Source organism: Sander vitreus, chromosome 7 (genome assembly GCF_031162955.1).
Source record: "Sander vitreus isolate 19-12246 chromosome 7, sanVit1, whole genome shotgun sequence".
Lineage (NCBI taxonomy): Eukaryota > Metazoa > Chordata > Actinopteri > Perciformes > Percidae > Sander > Sander vitreus.
In genome coordinates, this window is record NC_135861.1 from 13,665,405 (window position 1) to 13,681,827 (window position 16,423).

The window sequence follows — 16,423 nt, forward strand, 5'->3', positions numbered from 1 at the left end:
AGTGCCACACTCCCTGTCAATGCACTCACATAAGAGAAGCAATCTTCCTCTTCCAAATTGTAAACATTAGCCTGGTGCCTGCACGATTGCCTTCACAACAGACAGTGCATCAAGCTTCTAGAAGGAAACCAAACAGAATTTGCATATGGGACACTGTCCTAACTAAGTCAGTGCTGTTTCCCTACGAATAATGAATAAACTATAGAATTTAAATTGTTGTTGCCAAATAATTTTTTTAATATTTTTGGACTCTGCCAAAGTTTTTCCTCACCCCCATTGAAAATCAGGCTGATAGGCAAGAGTGTCCCAAAGTAAAAATGACTCATTCCACTGACCTCAACAACACAAACAAACAGCCAAGAGATCTGAGGGGAGAGCACAAACGTGACTTCCACTTTGTCCAGATAAACATGGAGTAGATGAGTCTTCACCAAGTATTTTGTTGAGCATCAGCGCAAATAACTGATTGTGTAAGGTAGCGATTATAAGGATAAAGAACTTCAAAATAATCTTACCTCCGGTGTGGGGTGGTGGGCCACACAGTAGGACCACTCCTTGACCTTCACGGACCCTCACTGGACTTCTTCTCTGGGTCTTGAAGTTCTCCAAATCTGTTAACCACAATACAAAAGAAACAAAGCAAAAATAATCAAGTCATTCTTCACAAAAGCCATAGACACACAGAACATGCAGAGTTGTTTACAGAGGTAAAAAATGCACTACAGGTCACATCTGTGGCTGCTCAATAATTTTAATATCTGGTTAGAACACAGCTACAGACTACAGAGTTTAACAGTGCCATATGGTGCAGAACTTTTGCATCAAACAAATGCAATGTTTGCATAAATGCAGACAAAGTGCTGTAAAGACCGAAACACTTTTGACTGCAGCAGAAAGCAATTCCTCAAGTATAAGTCACACATGAGTGAATTTAATTGGAACTGCATATTGTTATCACTTTCTGTGTTTCATCCACTGCACACAGACCAGTAACAATTAAATGACTGAGACTGAAACATCATTTGTATGGAGACCGATTACTTGTTGACAACCTGCTGAGAGAAAGCAAATAGAGACAGCAATCCTTGAACACTTTTCTTTGCCTGCTGTGTCTCTTGGAGATATGGTAAGCAGTGCAGCCAAATATGCAGCTGCCATATAATGGCATAATCAAGACTGAATTCAAAAACAGGGACAAATAATGCAAAACTGACACCTCCTGTGTACAAGCACAGCAAGATGAGCCTCTGTATAATAAATACATTACGTGATCTTTGGAGACCCTGAGTAATGGAAAACTGCATCCAGTAGAAGAGTGTTACATTATCACAACTGAAAGCAGCTTTTTCATTTTGGTTCACAAATGATGTAGCGGAAAGTTTCTGTATGACTTCACAAATTAATGAGTATATCATTACGTTTTTCTTATATTTGGTGCAGACAGATTGTGTGAATGCTTCAGTGGCCAATTCTAAGTCTATGGCTGATTCATTGGTAAAAATCGCATTAAGCCTCTCCGTGCATAAACCGATTGAGCACAGTTAGGGTTCCTTTGGACCAGCAAGCCATGTTGATCCCTCTGTATGTGATAAAGCTCTGAAGTGAATGTGAGAAGTGAATTAATGTATCCTTTTTATGCTGTGTATGCCGGAAATGTTTGTAAAAGCAATAATTTTAAGACCTCTGATATGTTCATGTATTGTCATGCTTAACGTCACGTCTTAATGTAACAGGTTAACCACTGTAAAATATTTTATGTTATTTGATTGAATCTACCTTTCACAGCCAAATTTCAAACTGAACTCATATTGAAGCTTCAAGACTGTTAGAATATCCAACACTTGGTAAAACCCACTGCTTGCAGATATTAGCAAACAGCATTGGAAACCCAGAGCTGGTTTATTTAAATATATTGAGACTTTCCAACAGATTAAAACAAGACTACAGCCATGCTCGCGTCTCTGTGAGGCTGTACTTCTTGTGCTTTGTGATAAATGCTAACATCAGCACATTAACATGCAAACAATGACAATGCTAACATACTGATGGTTAGTATGTTTACTATGTTCATAAGAGTAGGTTGCACAGTGGCCAGATACATTCTAGTTTTAGCAGTTCTACTTTTTATTCCATCCTGCCGGCACAATAGATCTGTAGTCCTGGTTGCGTTATTAAGTGTAGCCCAGACTCCTGGGGCTGAGTTATGTTATATAATAATAACCTATTAACGTAAGCCATTTCAGTATGCATACAGTACATACTGATACATACATTCAAACAGTTAAATAAATAACAACTCCATTTATTAATACATTTCATTTAAATTCATTGTATTGGTTATTGGCAACTTCAATAAACCATGTTGCATGAGCTTCCATCCATATTACCTGCTGGGCCCCTAAAAAAACAACAATATTACTTATAAAACAGCTAAGTATAAATTCAGTATATACTTATAGTATATAAGTATAAATATTGTTGTAACTATGACGTAATAATGTCTGCTGTGTCGCCTATAGTTGAGACAAATGTTGAAACATTTCACTCAAAATCACAAATGTCAACCTGCCAGTGCTACTGTATAAAAATGCAGGGAATCACAAGTCAGTAGGATACATCCTCTGGGGACGATGAATGTCTGAAGAAAATGTCAAAACAATCCATTAAAGGGTGGAACAAGCAACTAGCATTGCCATCCAATGTGCATCTCAAAATGAGGGAGTCTTTTTTTAAGTTGCACATTTTTTGGCTTAGTGAGCAGGCAAACATGCTATCTGATAACATATTAAACTATAGCTGCTCTGGCAGGGCCACTACCTGCTGAGTCAGACAGTACATCCCAGCAGCTGCAGTAGCAATGCCTCTGAATGGTTTAATGGTGTGAACCGCTTGGTTTGAGTTAATATACTGCACACTGTTGTCATCTGAATGCTGATGAGAAATAATAGAGTTAAAATCAAATATTTTACCATAATGACAAAGAAATATAGGGCCAGATATTTGGTGCCTTTTCATGCCCTTTCCGTCACAGGCACTGTAAACAACATACAGGCCCAGATTTAACTATTTTCTAAAATCAGGCTCAAACATTAGAACAAAAAAATCAGTTGCTCAACTCACAGTGAGAGTGAAGCTCTCCTTTTTTTAAAGATTATTTTTCTGGGCGTTGTAGGCCTTTATTTGTATAGGACAGCTGAAGACATGAAAGGGGAGAGAGAGGGGGAATGACATGCAGCAAAGGACCGCAGGTCGGAGTCGAACATTGGGTCAATGCGTCGAGGAATGAGCTTCTATATATGGGCGCACGCTCTTCCAGGTGAGCTACTCAGGCCCGAGTGAAGCTCTCCTGATCAATATTCCTTTGGAGTATGGTGGGGCATAAATGAGCTAGACATACTAAAAGCCAACAATGCCTGACAACCCAAGCTGTTCTGCACCCCATGGATGATCTTATCAACCCCATCACGGCTCTGCACCTCAATGTGCTTCTCCATGGTAGGGTTAAGGCTATTTTGAGTGCTTTCAGATCCATGAAATTGGATGTGAATTTGCATTTTTGTGCTACAATGTGACCGATTGTAATGAATGAGAGGTGATTGTAGAGAAGAAAAATTGAAGCCATTCTGTTGGAGTGTGAGCCAGAGGGCAATTTGTGATGTGGTTACATTCGTCACCTAACCATTGAACAAAAGGCATAGAGTTTTCAAAACTTTCCAAAATGTGCTTTATTTGAAGTTACCTAGCTATGATATAATTTGCCTCCATTAAGGGGTTATTCTGCATTTCTGATGTGAGCTGACCAGTCGCAGCCTGTTTGTATAGAATATACTCTTAAAAAAATGAACCCTTAGGATTTATCCCCCTAATCAAAGAGCATTGTTAACAAACAATATTTCATCTTAGATTTGACAGAAAATAGAACATTAGTACAAATGGTAATTATCATCTGATTAATATGAAATGGTGTCTCTAACACTGCTTTCCATTCCACAAGTGGTGAACGTGGTATAATCTTTTGTAATTACAACCAAAGCTGACAGGAATTTGGTCAATGATTTCTGATGCATTCTGTGATTAAACAGACCTTTTTATCAGCTGGTGGCTCAAGATGAAACACCAGGGTATTACAAAATCCATCAATCCAATGACCAAGGTTGTAGAAATATTTTACACTGGACCAAAGTGTTGGATTGGCAGGCCAACTAACATCGCCATCCCTAGAGAAACGAATAAAAGGGAACCACATAAATATAGACAACAATGCCAAAAACATGCTAGTGGAGGTTTCAAAAGAGCCATCTCCCTTTTCTTACCGAACCAAAGTCATGATTCTTTGGAGCTACAATGTTGAAACAACCAAGGCCATCTGTGAGTTGGTAGTAAGTTAGTCACCTCCCACCCAGCTGTAGTCAAACAGTAAATGGGAAGAGCCTTGGAACCATTTTAATTGGATGACATTTAGAGATGTGTCATCTTCACCCACTAATGCCATCATTCTATAAAGCCTTTTTACCTAACCAATTACCTTTCCTGAATTACTTAAAAAGGCATGAAAGTGCAATTTAATTCATCTAAAATTCAGGAGTCGAAATAAAAGAAAAAAGATGTTGTGGTGCAAAGGCATGAGGCAGTTGTGTTTTACTTGTCCCACTGTTGTGTTAGCTACATACTTTACTGAATAAAATTATACTTGCACTCAAGACCAACTCCAGTTCTTAGACTAACTAGCCAACTTGTCTGACCACCAGACTCTATTTGGCTGCCTTGCATTAGGCTCTGTCACACTACCACCAGATTTTATGTTTGATTTTACTCGTTGATCGTTTTTTTTCACATATGGATGGTGTCCTTTTATGTAGTCGTTTTTATCTGTGATTGTCATTTTTATGTTGTCTCCCAGCACTGGAAGGCTCTTTGTGCACCATGCTTGAAAACTGCTATACAAAACAAATTATTATCAAGATTAACACCATCATGTCTTGGTCAAGTGCGATGGCAGGAGAATGTGCAATACCTATTTATGTGTTTAGCCTGGGAGGAAAGCTACACAAACACATGGCTCTGCCACAGAAAGGTCAAATCAAACTTTGTGAGGCCACAATAGTAACCACTCAGCCACCAAAATTATTATAAATATGATAACATTGGAATCTGCTCAACTCTGATTAAAGGTCCCATGCAGCATTTTAATAATAATTTACTATCATAGCAAATTGCCAAACAACTGTAGGCTGGCAATGTTTACCAGCTGCTACACTGCAGTACTGTAAGTCATGATTTATGGAAATTCATCTGGATGTTCACTTCAGAAGTAACAACTCAGCTCTAAAAGTTATACTTTCTCAATAAAACAAACATTGCATTTGTCATTAAACATCTAACATCAAAGAAGGAATGAGGTTGTTTGGGAAAACAACGAAACATTTTCATACAGTCCTAATATAAAACTCTGACATGCAGCCAAGTAAAGTAGCTAAGTCAAAGCTTTTTGTAATTACTTGAGAAGAAAAATAACAGCTGTTCATACATATGTTCTGGTCTTCCGAAACTTGTTCCTTTCTGGTCATCCTTTTTTGAAGTCATCTCTAATGCTTATGCTTATAACATCTCACCTTCTCCCTTGGTTGCTGTTTTTGGTTGATTTTCTGATACAACGGGATCTGTTCCCCGTGTTCATTCACAGAGGGTCATTGCCTTTTCCTCCTTATTAGCTAGATGCTTGATTTTATTTAAATGGAAGGCTCCTCCATCACACCACCACTAGATTAGGGACATTATGCAGAATGTTAGGCTGGAAAAAAAATCAAACCTGGGACCCTCTGATAACTTATGGAAACATTTTACCTGGTCTGGAACTGGAACTCTGAATGTTTAAACCTGCCCTTGGTCAGTCCTGTAATAAGGAATGTTAGGTGCACTTGTTTTTGTTTTTGTCTTTAATTTAAATTTTTTTCTCCGTCTGTCTTTCTCTTGTTGGGATTGTTTTTCTATGGTTATTTGTAAAATAGAGAATACGATTGTGTTAAGTGATAATTGGAAAAGTTCAAATAAAGTGTTTAAAAAAAAAATTTGCTATCACCATGCTGAGGGATGTTTGGCTATTTCTGAAAGCATTTATCTACTTATTACAGCTGTAATTTACAGCTAGCCATTTTTTTATGCAATACTTAAGTCTTTACATGGATACTGGAAAAACTGACTTTGGAAGAAGAGTAATCAAGGTCTTTATTAGTCATGTACACAACATTAACAGAAGTAGTCATTGGCAATGAAAATCTTACGCCTCAGGCAGCTCCAACAATGCTCATTAAATAAGTTTTAAAAAAATCACGCAAGTAAAAGCAACATCTGAATCTAAGACAACAAAATAGTGCAAGTTAAGATCTAGGGCTAAAATATAAACAAATAAATTAAGAATGAAGAGAGAAGGGTTACTAATCAATAAGTGAAGCTGTATAAACTTAATTACTGGCTACATAAATAACTAAAGTAAAATGCAAGTCACCAAAAATATGCAATCAACAAGCTGTCATATGTTGTTACCATGAAGGTAAAATAAATGAATAATACTGGTAGATGGTGAATCCTCTCATCTTTTTCTGCTTCTCATCTTCCATCCCTCTCTTCTGTTCTAAGTGTGTTAGTGAGTGACACATGACATTTGAGGAGTGATAAAAATTAAAGGGGCCTAATTCTTACAGAGCGCTGCATCTGGTGTCTCCCGACAATTACAACACTGTTGTGAAGTACTGCATTCAGAAAATACCCACTACCATCCTCCCTAAAAGAGGATTTGAAACCCAGATTGAGCACTTAGCATCACAGTGCTGACGATAAATGTTATTGTCCCTTCCTCAGATGCTCTCCAGCTCAAAACGGACTCAATTTTAACCTGAGGCAAAAGAAATGAATAAAGAGTACAGAGATGATGGAAATGAGAGAAGCAAAAAAAAAGAGATAGCAATCTTGCAAAGTAATTACAAAGATAAGGTAGTTAGGTTAGACTATTGCCAGTAAGAAAAAAAGCAACTTATGTGCAATTACAGGACTGAATTTGATAGGAAGATATCATGAGCACCAAGATACAAGGGAGTCACATCCTGCATTGCTTTCATAAATACAGCTATTTCACCCTTCATTAAACCTTACACCCTGTTACCCTTCTGGCTCTATAAGCAGCAAAGCATTTAGGCTGTAGCATGTTCCTTCTTCAGGACAGGCATCCTACATGTATACACTTTGCTTGTATTGCAGGCCTTGCAATCTGTTGTATAATGTTGCATCTTGCATCAGTGAAAATCCTTACACTTGCACCAAAAACGTCCCTTGGAGATTAGGAAACTCAATCTGGCTCGATAACCGACTAGATTATTCCTTCCAGCACTCCCAGCAAGCGAGCAGAGCCTTTTAAACATTTAAGTCTGTATTGTCAACAGGATCAAGAACCTTTATATTTTTAGAGGTTTAAACCCCTACCAGATGGTAACAGAGACTGTTATATCATCAATCCTCCAGAGGATTAAAAATGTAGGCTATCTTAACTCTTATGTATGCACTACACATGCATTCAATACAAATGTGATGTTATGGGGCATTATTAGTTAGTGCAAATCTTAGATATTGATCTTGCTCACGTGTTCATCAGCAAGGACTTCCATGAATAAATCCCCAAATATAGATTACATTGTTAAAGAAGGCTCATAGTGTGTTTGATAATGAGCATGCTGTAATCACTGTTCTACATTTGTTTTCTGCAGCAGTGCCCAAAAGCATTGGTTTTAGGCTACAAACCTTATAAGATTACCTGCTACACATTATTGTAGATGCACATATTTTCTTTATTAGTCCTTTGCCTTGGTCTTTGTCTCACAGAGTCAATACAAGACAGAGAGAGGTGCAAGCCCCTTGGTGTTTGAAAGAGCATATTGAGCTACTCTGAGTCAGAGTCTGTTACAAATGACACAATACTGACTCTCATAACAGGCTGCTTCTCCATGAATTATTCCCTTGACCTGAGCCCCGCTCAATCATAGAGCACACTTAATTAAGTTAAACCAAGAGCAATAAATAAGATGTATGACACATCACCACTGATGCTTGTCCTCATCTGTTGACAAAAGCAGCGGGTCCCAGGTCAGGCTCAGGCAATGGATGAGACCAATCACAATGACATACAGTACAGTTCAGTTCAGGCCTCGAAAATTGATAGGAAATGTGTATATGATCAACAGCCTGCTGGCAACTCAGGGCACCACTTTGCACTACATGCCGAAGATTTAATGCTACTTTGTGACAAAGAAGCACCAAATCGTGGCTAGATGGATACCTCAGGTGCTCTCCCTGCCAAGGATCATCTCCACGTCTGCTATAGCAGCGAAAACAGACATCAGAATTCAATCTAGCTGCACCATCTGTTCACAGATATCAGGGCTGTCATTTGATATGGGCTGCCCATCAAGAGTGGAGGCCTCAAGTTCACCTTGCCATCAGAGATGCCTTAGACTGGTCTTATAAAATGTGATGGATGAAGGCTGTTAAGCATCAACTATAAGGGGTCTGTCAAGGCCCACCACACAATCATCACAAGGTGTTTGAGAAGTTTAACAGAGTGAACACCAGCACTGGAGCTTTAATCGGGTTAAAAGGATAAAAAAAAAAACATACTGTGACAGAAACATGGCTGGTTAATTTGTGTTTTCTCATTATTAACTTAAACAGTATCGGCCTACTGTAAGTGTCTCTTGTAGCTGGTTGTTTTTCATTAAAGAAGAGCAGGTCTGATAATAAACTATTTCCAGAGAATCCTACTGGGTCATTATACTTTCAGTGAACCAGAACGTCTGATGTTTACTTTCTAAGGCAAACAAAGACTGAACTGAACTCAAAAGAACCAAAGTTGAATTGAGGTGACCTAAACTCTGAAGTGAAATAATAAAACTGAAAAGAACACAGATTTCTCAAGACAATAAAACAAAACTATTATATTATTGTGTTTTTGCTCTTTAGAATAGGGTTATTACCAATCATTCTGAAATGACACATTGTTTGGTAAAATATAATTTGGACTTACATGCAATGTGCAGACTGGCTTCTCTGCTGACGATGGTGCCAAAAGAGTTTGATGCCAGGCACTGATAGATGCCAACATCTTCCTCTTTATTCAGATGGCTGATGCGTAAGTTTCCTCCCATAAGAGAGTAATGGGACCCTGGTCTGGGCAGGATGAAAGAGTCATTGAGCTTCCACCTGGGAATATAAGCACATCATACACAACAAAACATCCTTAATACAGAGAGTTAATATGCCCTGTAGGTTTCCTTTTTTCAGACTAACTGATGCTGATGCAAATAGTCCAATTAATGTAAATTAGAGACTACCTATTAGTTTAAACTGCGACCAAAAGCAGACAGAAATAACACAGTCTGGTGTGTGTTGCAGAAAAAACAAAATTATTATAACTGAAAGGAGAAGCAATCAGCAACAGTCATTTCAAAAGACTGTTAACATATATTCAGTTTTTTTTCTCACTTCAATCTCAATCTCTTACTCAGAAATCAAATGCTCTCCATTCCTCTGACATTCCCTTTTTCTTATCAGCCTGTTTGTCCATCAATGACAACCACATGAGGGAGGCCTTTTTCCCATGAATCAAAAGCCTCCACTCCAATCACAGTGATTTTCAGACGGGAGGGCAAAGCTCCAGGATTGCTCAAACAAAATGGCCACATGTAAAGCACATGATGATGGTGCTTTTTGATTAAACCTCTTGTTTTGAATAATATGGGAGTCCAGCAATTGTGTGTGAGGGAGAGACCAGCAAGATGCAACTGCCAGCAATCATCTTTTAACTGTACAAGATGTCTGTGTGGCTTGATTTAGGGGACTTAATGTTCACTTTGCATAATAAAGGCTTATGGTCTAAGAAAACCTGCTGTGTTGATGATGTCAGTTCAACCAAATGCAGCATGTGGCCATAACCTCTTTAATGATTATGCAGACTACAAGGCTTAGTTTCTATTCACTGTGAACAGCAAATACTTTACAACACACAAAAAGAATTAAACTTGTTTTGCAGGAAACTTTCTAAATATATTCAGATACATTTCATCAATTCAATAGCTTGTTGAAATTGTCAGTATTATACCCAGGCAAAGTTAGTGTTTGCGCCAACACTTTTATTCTCAAACCAAATCACAGACAAAGGGAAAGAAAATTAGAAAAAAATACATAATACATATTATATATAATATAATAATATAATATATAACATAAAAAGTGACAAGACCTACAAAAGGAGACTCAAGAAATAGCTTTTCATCGAGAAAAAAAGCAGAATTAGGTTGAATGGTAGCTCTTTGGTCTTGATTAGATTTTCAAAGCTCTCTGAGAAAAAGAAAGCTTGAGATTTCTATTTCTGACTTTCTTTTTCACTGGCAAGGATTTAGACAAAGACAAGTTGAAAAGACAGGGGAATGGAGGGACATATGCAGCGGAGCGGTGCTCAACGTCAGATTGGCTGATTAGATGGATTTAGTGATTTGGTGTTGCAGCTGGAACTGGTCCAAGAGCTCCAGATGAGACAAATCAAGGGGCCATGGTGACAACTTGGAGTGGGGGCTTTATGTGGTAGTGCTCATTGGGTAGTCTTAGACAAACTAATTTGTCCTTGGCAACCCTGAAAGGGACCTGCCTTTATAAGCAGTGAAGAGCTACTCAAAATATGGTGTCCTGCTGCTGAACCTCGTAAAGACCCGGAACTCATTTCCAAAGCTGGCACAAGTTGCCTTTGGTTAAAAAAAGTAAGTTGCCAAGGCGATGACAGCACTATGATGTATACTGACTGAACTAACAACGCAGCAATATGTCCATCTAAATATCAGGCCCATCATTAATAGGGATGTAAGTATGATATCATAACAGCTTGTGATCAATCTGAAAATCACTTCTTAATGTGGTATATCAACTGCCACAGTTGGTGGCACTTGCTGTAATTAAAGAGCTCATTAAAGCAAAATGTGATTTGACATGGAGCCGGGCACACTCTCAGAACTTGAACTCAGGAGGGCATAAAAGACCTACAGATTTGAACTCATAAATTGGTTTTCATTTCAAAAAGTAGGACTATCCAGACAGTGAAATAGCAACTGATTGCTTAATAAATATTCCAACCGATCCAAGTGATAACATCTTGTACATTTATTTCAATTTGTGCCCATTAGGCATAACACCAAGGATCTTCAAGCTACATTAACAGCCACATATGCTGATGTTATGAGGGATCGTTTCAACCTATTACACATTAAATGCTTGGCTTTGCAATTTGCATTTAATTACACTGACAGGAGTACAACAGCAATGTGGCCTCATTTGATAGATTATAAATTAACAGCTTATGTGCTCGATGCACTTTAAAGGAAATCGTTGTTTGTCATTTGTTATCATTTTAGCGGCAGAGGAAGTGGACATCAATTTGTTTCTAACACAATAGCCGCTAAACCTCACAGGGCCAGGGTATTGAACAAGGACAATGACTGGCAGCAGGTGTTCAGCACCTCAGTCCATCAAGTGATTTGAATCATGTTTATCATGTAGTGATAACCTCCAAATCAGATGCCCTGTGGCAATGCCTGTGCTGCCGTGGGCAATAATCCTGCACATAAAATGTAACTAGCAGACCTGAAGCTGAGGAAGGACATCTTCTGCCATATCATATCTGGTATGTGAAATATACTCCACTGGTGTTTTTCTTCCCCACTCAATCTCTGTCATGATAGCAGCAGAGTTTTAGTGCATGATCGTCTTGGGTCACTTGATCTTTCCATTGGTCAGTGATACTGATGACAGGAAGCTCTCAAAGTGAATTCTACAGCAGATCAATGTCCAACCGCCAATGCAAATATACAGTAGACCAACAACTGAGGCCAATTAATTCATGATTCTCAAATTAACCACGACTGACAGTGACGCCAAGTGCTGCAGGCAGTAAGCAGCGGCGAGCCATACGGACAATAAATCCAGTTTTACTTGGTTTTTAGTACAAATGTTGCACTTAAAAGCTCTAATAAAGTTCTATGTAAAAACTGTGCGCATTAAGCCATTCCTGGAGGTGTTACCTGTAAAAGGGTGGTGGATGTCCTTGAGCCTCACAGCTAAACACCACCTCTCTGCGGTTCTCTCCAGGTTGAAGGGGAAACACCACACTGCCGGGTTGTTTGGTGAACTCAGGCCTCAGCAGGACTCCGCTTCCTGGGTGGAGAACCAACAAAACTACATTACCTTTGATGTCCTGGTGAGCCTGAAAACCAATTTTGACATTTTTCTGTTGGCAAGTACAGTAGACATTAGGCTTACTGACGAAGAAGGCACATGGAAAAATAGTGCAGCAAAAGAGAAGGTTGAATCACAATAAAATCTCTGTTTAGCACGGATCTGACCGTCGGCCATGTGAGCAGAGCCCATGAGCATATTTCATATTAGTCATTTTTAAAAAGTTGCTGGATCCCTGGGGCACACTATATAATCAGCCGGAAACCTTCATAAAACTTTAATGCAAGCATCTGAATGTACATACTTGTCAACACTACGCTGCCACCGTTCTTCAGCACAATTAAATCTAAACCTTTCAAGCTTATCATCACTTTCCCAGGAGATGTCATCTAATAGGAAATTTGAAATAAAATGGTCTCGTTTTAAATCGGCCCCTCTCATTTGAGCCATCAACATGGTGCCCTTTGTGGAAAGCCCCAAAGGGAGTGTTGTTTCCGTTCCCAAAATACAAATTCTTCAAATTATTGTTCTTTTTCTAAATAGTTTTTATTCCACTTCCTCATGACAAAAAAATAAATTGCTTTTATTCTAAATTTCATCCAAACTACCCATTATTATTTATAATGCAAGTTTGCCATTATACAACAAATTCCCAGTGCGGCTTGCAAATATCTTTGAATAACACACACAGTATTTCTGCATATATGCAATGTGTGTACACTGGCTATTATCATGATTATTCATCATGTGGTGTTCTGCAAGGAAGAAATACATATATAATATAAACAGCACATAAATTAGAACTCTAAATTCCCTGAGTAATGTTAAAGCATTGTTGATTCATTGTCTTTGAAGGAACAGAAAAAAAGCCCAAGAAAAAACAAAGACAGCAGAATGTCTAGTGTGACATTTGTTTCCTAGGTAATTACAAAGGTACAATAGTGAATGTATGTTGTGCAGGCAAAGCACACAGTAGGAGAGACCCACGGGGTAGTCAACACTTCGCTGGAATAAACATTTCTTTCTGTGATGGAAGGGAATTCGTTAGGATTTGTCAGAAAACATTTGCATTTCTGTAATGACTCAGAAGTGGGAAGATCCTGTAGGCAGGGTAACGGCAGGCAGGTATCCTTTTCAAGTCTGTGGTGCCATGGGAGTACAGGTTTATCCTCACGACTCAAAATAACTCTCTGAGAGGGTGGGGATGTTTGACATAAGGATAAACCTCTCAGAAAATTACACAGAATAAAAGGCTGCCTAATTATAATCTTTGTTAGATGAAGCATGTCCCTTGAAGCAGCGTTGAGAGATGATTGATTACCAGAAGACATCTCTTGTACAGTCCATACTCAAACACAAATCCTCACACTTGTTGTACACAAACTTGGAAGAATTATAAAGCCTGCGGTTAACATGAGATGAATCACTTATTAAACTGAAGAATGATTCAGGTTATCAAATACATTTTCATTCAGTATCATTTTGAAAAATGCTTAAATTTGGGCATTTCAGTTGGCAGCCCCAAAACATAATCCAGCCCTTAGTTATTAATTAGCACATTAACTTGCAGCAATTCAAAAGTCAGACCTCAAAGACAAATCATTAGATTAAAAATGTATATTTCATTCAGAATCAACGTGTGCAATTTTATACAAACAGATATTTATTTTTGTGTTTGTTCCATCACATGAGTTTGTTCTAACACCTGAATAAAACCTCAAAAAGGTGATCTTGCATGGACTCGAATTCAGCTTTTGGGATAATACTGTTAAATAGTATATAATTTATTAATCATGTATGTTGTATGTTTTAAAAGAAGTTACATTGCAGCAGGGGTGCCGCCAGGAATTTTGGGCCCCATGACAAAAAATCAAATTGTCCCCCTCTGCGCAGCTGTTGTCACCACATCTCTAGGACCTAACTGTCCCATCAAAAGCTTTACATAACTCTAAGTAAAGGCTTGCAACTCTCTTGCTTCTTGTAGTTCAATACAGTTAATATTGTCTGTATCTTACATGCAGGCTCAGGTAAGCTAATCACTGTTTCCAACTGTCCAGCATCCAGTACACACAGTAGGTTGTTGTTTTTTTAATTTTATTTCATAATGATCATTATGTGAGAAAATAATTGTTATTAATGTGTTTGAATTTCTGTCATTAATACATATTTCATTTTCATTTTTGTAATGGTAAAAAGAGCAAGAGAGCTAACTGGCATGTCATTGAACACAATGTTGCTCACCTTCACTGGGACAGGGAGGGGCACAGTGAAGAAGGAGACTGGGGTGCTGCTGACTCATCTGTTAAGTCTGCTAAAAGGGGCAGGGACAATGATTTAATATGAATATCTTGCTAAACGTTTCCCTGCACTGATTAAATGGTGATTAAATGTAGGCTAACACTAGTCTGTAGCTAGCTATCTTATTTCACTATGGACATTAAGCCAACAGGTTAATACCACTCACAGACTATAGGCTAACAACCTTTCTTGGAGAAAAACTGGGTTACAGTTTGACACCTTTCCTTTGTCTTTCCTCTCTCTCGTTTCTTTTTTGAAAACCAGATTTTGATTTAACGTTACTTGGTAACACTGTACTGTAGAGTAACACCAAAGAATTTCTAATAAGGGAAGAAGTTCCACTCTCTCGTTACTTCCGGCTTCTGAACTGGTTGCAGTTCCACCAGAGTTCCATATAGGGGGCGCTCACAGGCCAGTGCAGAATGAATGAGACTCTATGGAGCTATACCCCTCAAAATCCACTTTTCTCAGGATGTAATTTTTTGTCTAGTAATTTGAATGTTGCATTCGAAAGGGGAGGCTAAGAAAATACACACTGCTGGGTGTTAGATTTTTTTAAAGTGGCTTTTTTGTTCTAAAAAGCCTTTTAAAATGTCAACGACGTCATACACATATACGGCCAGAGATACTGCTTTACGGCAAGTTCTGAGTCGCTTCCTTTGTTCTCTCGAAGCATCGACAACACAGCTGACAGGTTAGCCTCTCCCTGTTAATACACATGCTAGAAAGAGGTTTGCTAATGTTTTAAAGACCACGCCGAAATATTCACTCTGGCATTCTGGTTCTGCTTTGGATGCCGTCAAGTGGGATCTCTGATCGTAATCAGTCCTTCACTGACCAATCAGCATTCATTAGCAGAATGCTAGCGTGTTATGGGCAACAACGACTCAACCTGTAAGAAATCGAAAGGACACAAGTACTCGTTCATTCAACTTTTGACCTATAATCCATGTTGAACTTGCAATAACTACAATCAAATCTGAGATTTCTCAACGACAATCAGGCGAAAGAGACAAATTTAGCCGTCTAGCTCCATAGAGTCCCATTCATTTAGCACTGGACCGCAATCACCCCCAGTGGAACTCTGGTGGAACTGCAACCAAATTCGGTACAATAGGGCTGAATAGGGAGTGGAACGGCTTTCCGTAGATGGGCTTTGGTAACACTGACTGCAACGAAACAGCATCACTGAGCGCTAAGGCAGGACCAAACCATTTCATGCAGATACAGGGGTGGTCGGTCAATATGGATGTTTACTTTTTGGTTAATGGGGATATTTAACTTTTACTGCCAAAAACAAGTAAAAACAACAACAAGAGATCATTAATTGTATTATTATATTTGAAATATATATACTGAATGACGATGGTTTAATAATTTTAATTAGTTTTTACCAATGTTTTGGGGCCCCTGTCAGTCATGGGCCCTTGGAATTGTCCTAACTTTTCCCCCCTATACGGCGCCCCTACATTGCAGTGTATATACTGTACGGCAATTACAAGAGCGGCAGCTTTGTGTATGAAAGGTTATTGTATTGAAATAAATATTTGCTTTGATTAACAATTGCCTTACATATGTTTTAATGACAATTTGTGTTATTATTGTGGGTTATTACAGCAGTTTTGTGTGCCAACAACTCAATTAATGCATTAAAACTGAAAACAAAATGCACTGCTCTGAATCATCCTCAAATTATTCTCACGACAACCTGATTAAGAATGTGGGGGAAAAGATGCTGTTTGAGCACAGTGAGTGAGTCATGGTGCTTATTTAATGTGTTTGACTTCGCACTTATCACTTGTGCTGTTGCTACGCTCAAAGCACAAACAACCGCTCAACAGAACAACTTGCATTACCC

At 38.5% G+C, this 16,423-nt stretch overlaps 1 protein-coding gene across 1 annotated transcript in view; it reads right to left on the reverse strand.

Annotated features, from left to right (window-relative positions):
- cntn3a.1 (contactin 3a, tandem duplicate 1) overlaps positions 1 to 16,423 on the reverse strand; it is a 79,456-nt gene that overhangs the window by 45,742 nt on the left and 17,291 nt on the right. The window contains exons 3-5 of the mRNA XM_078254732.1: positions 12,114 to 12,246; positions 9,071 to 9,246; positions 516 to 611 (exon numbers count right to left, since the gene is read on the reverse strand). Coding sequence (XP_078110858.1) covers positions 516 to 611; positions 9,071 to 9,246; positions 12,114 to 12,246 — 405 coding nt within the window. The remainder of the gene's footprint in view (positions 1 to 515; positions 612 to 9,070; positions 9,247 to 12,113; positions 12,247 to 16,423) is intronic.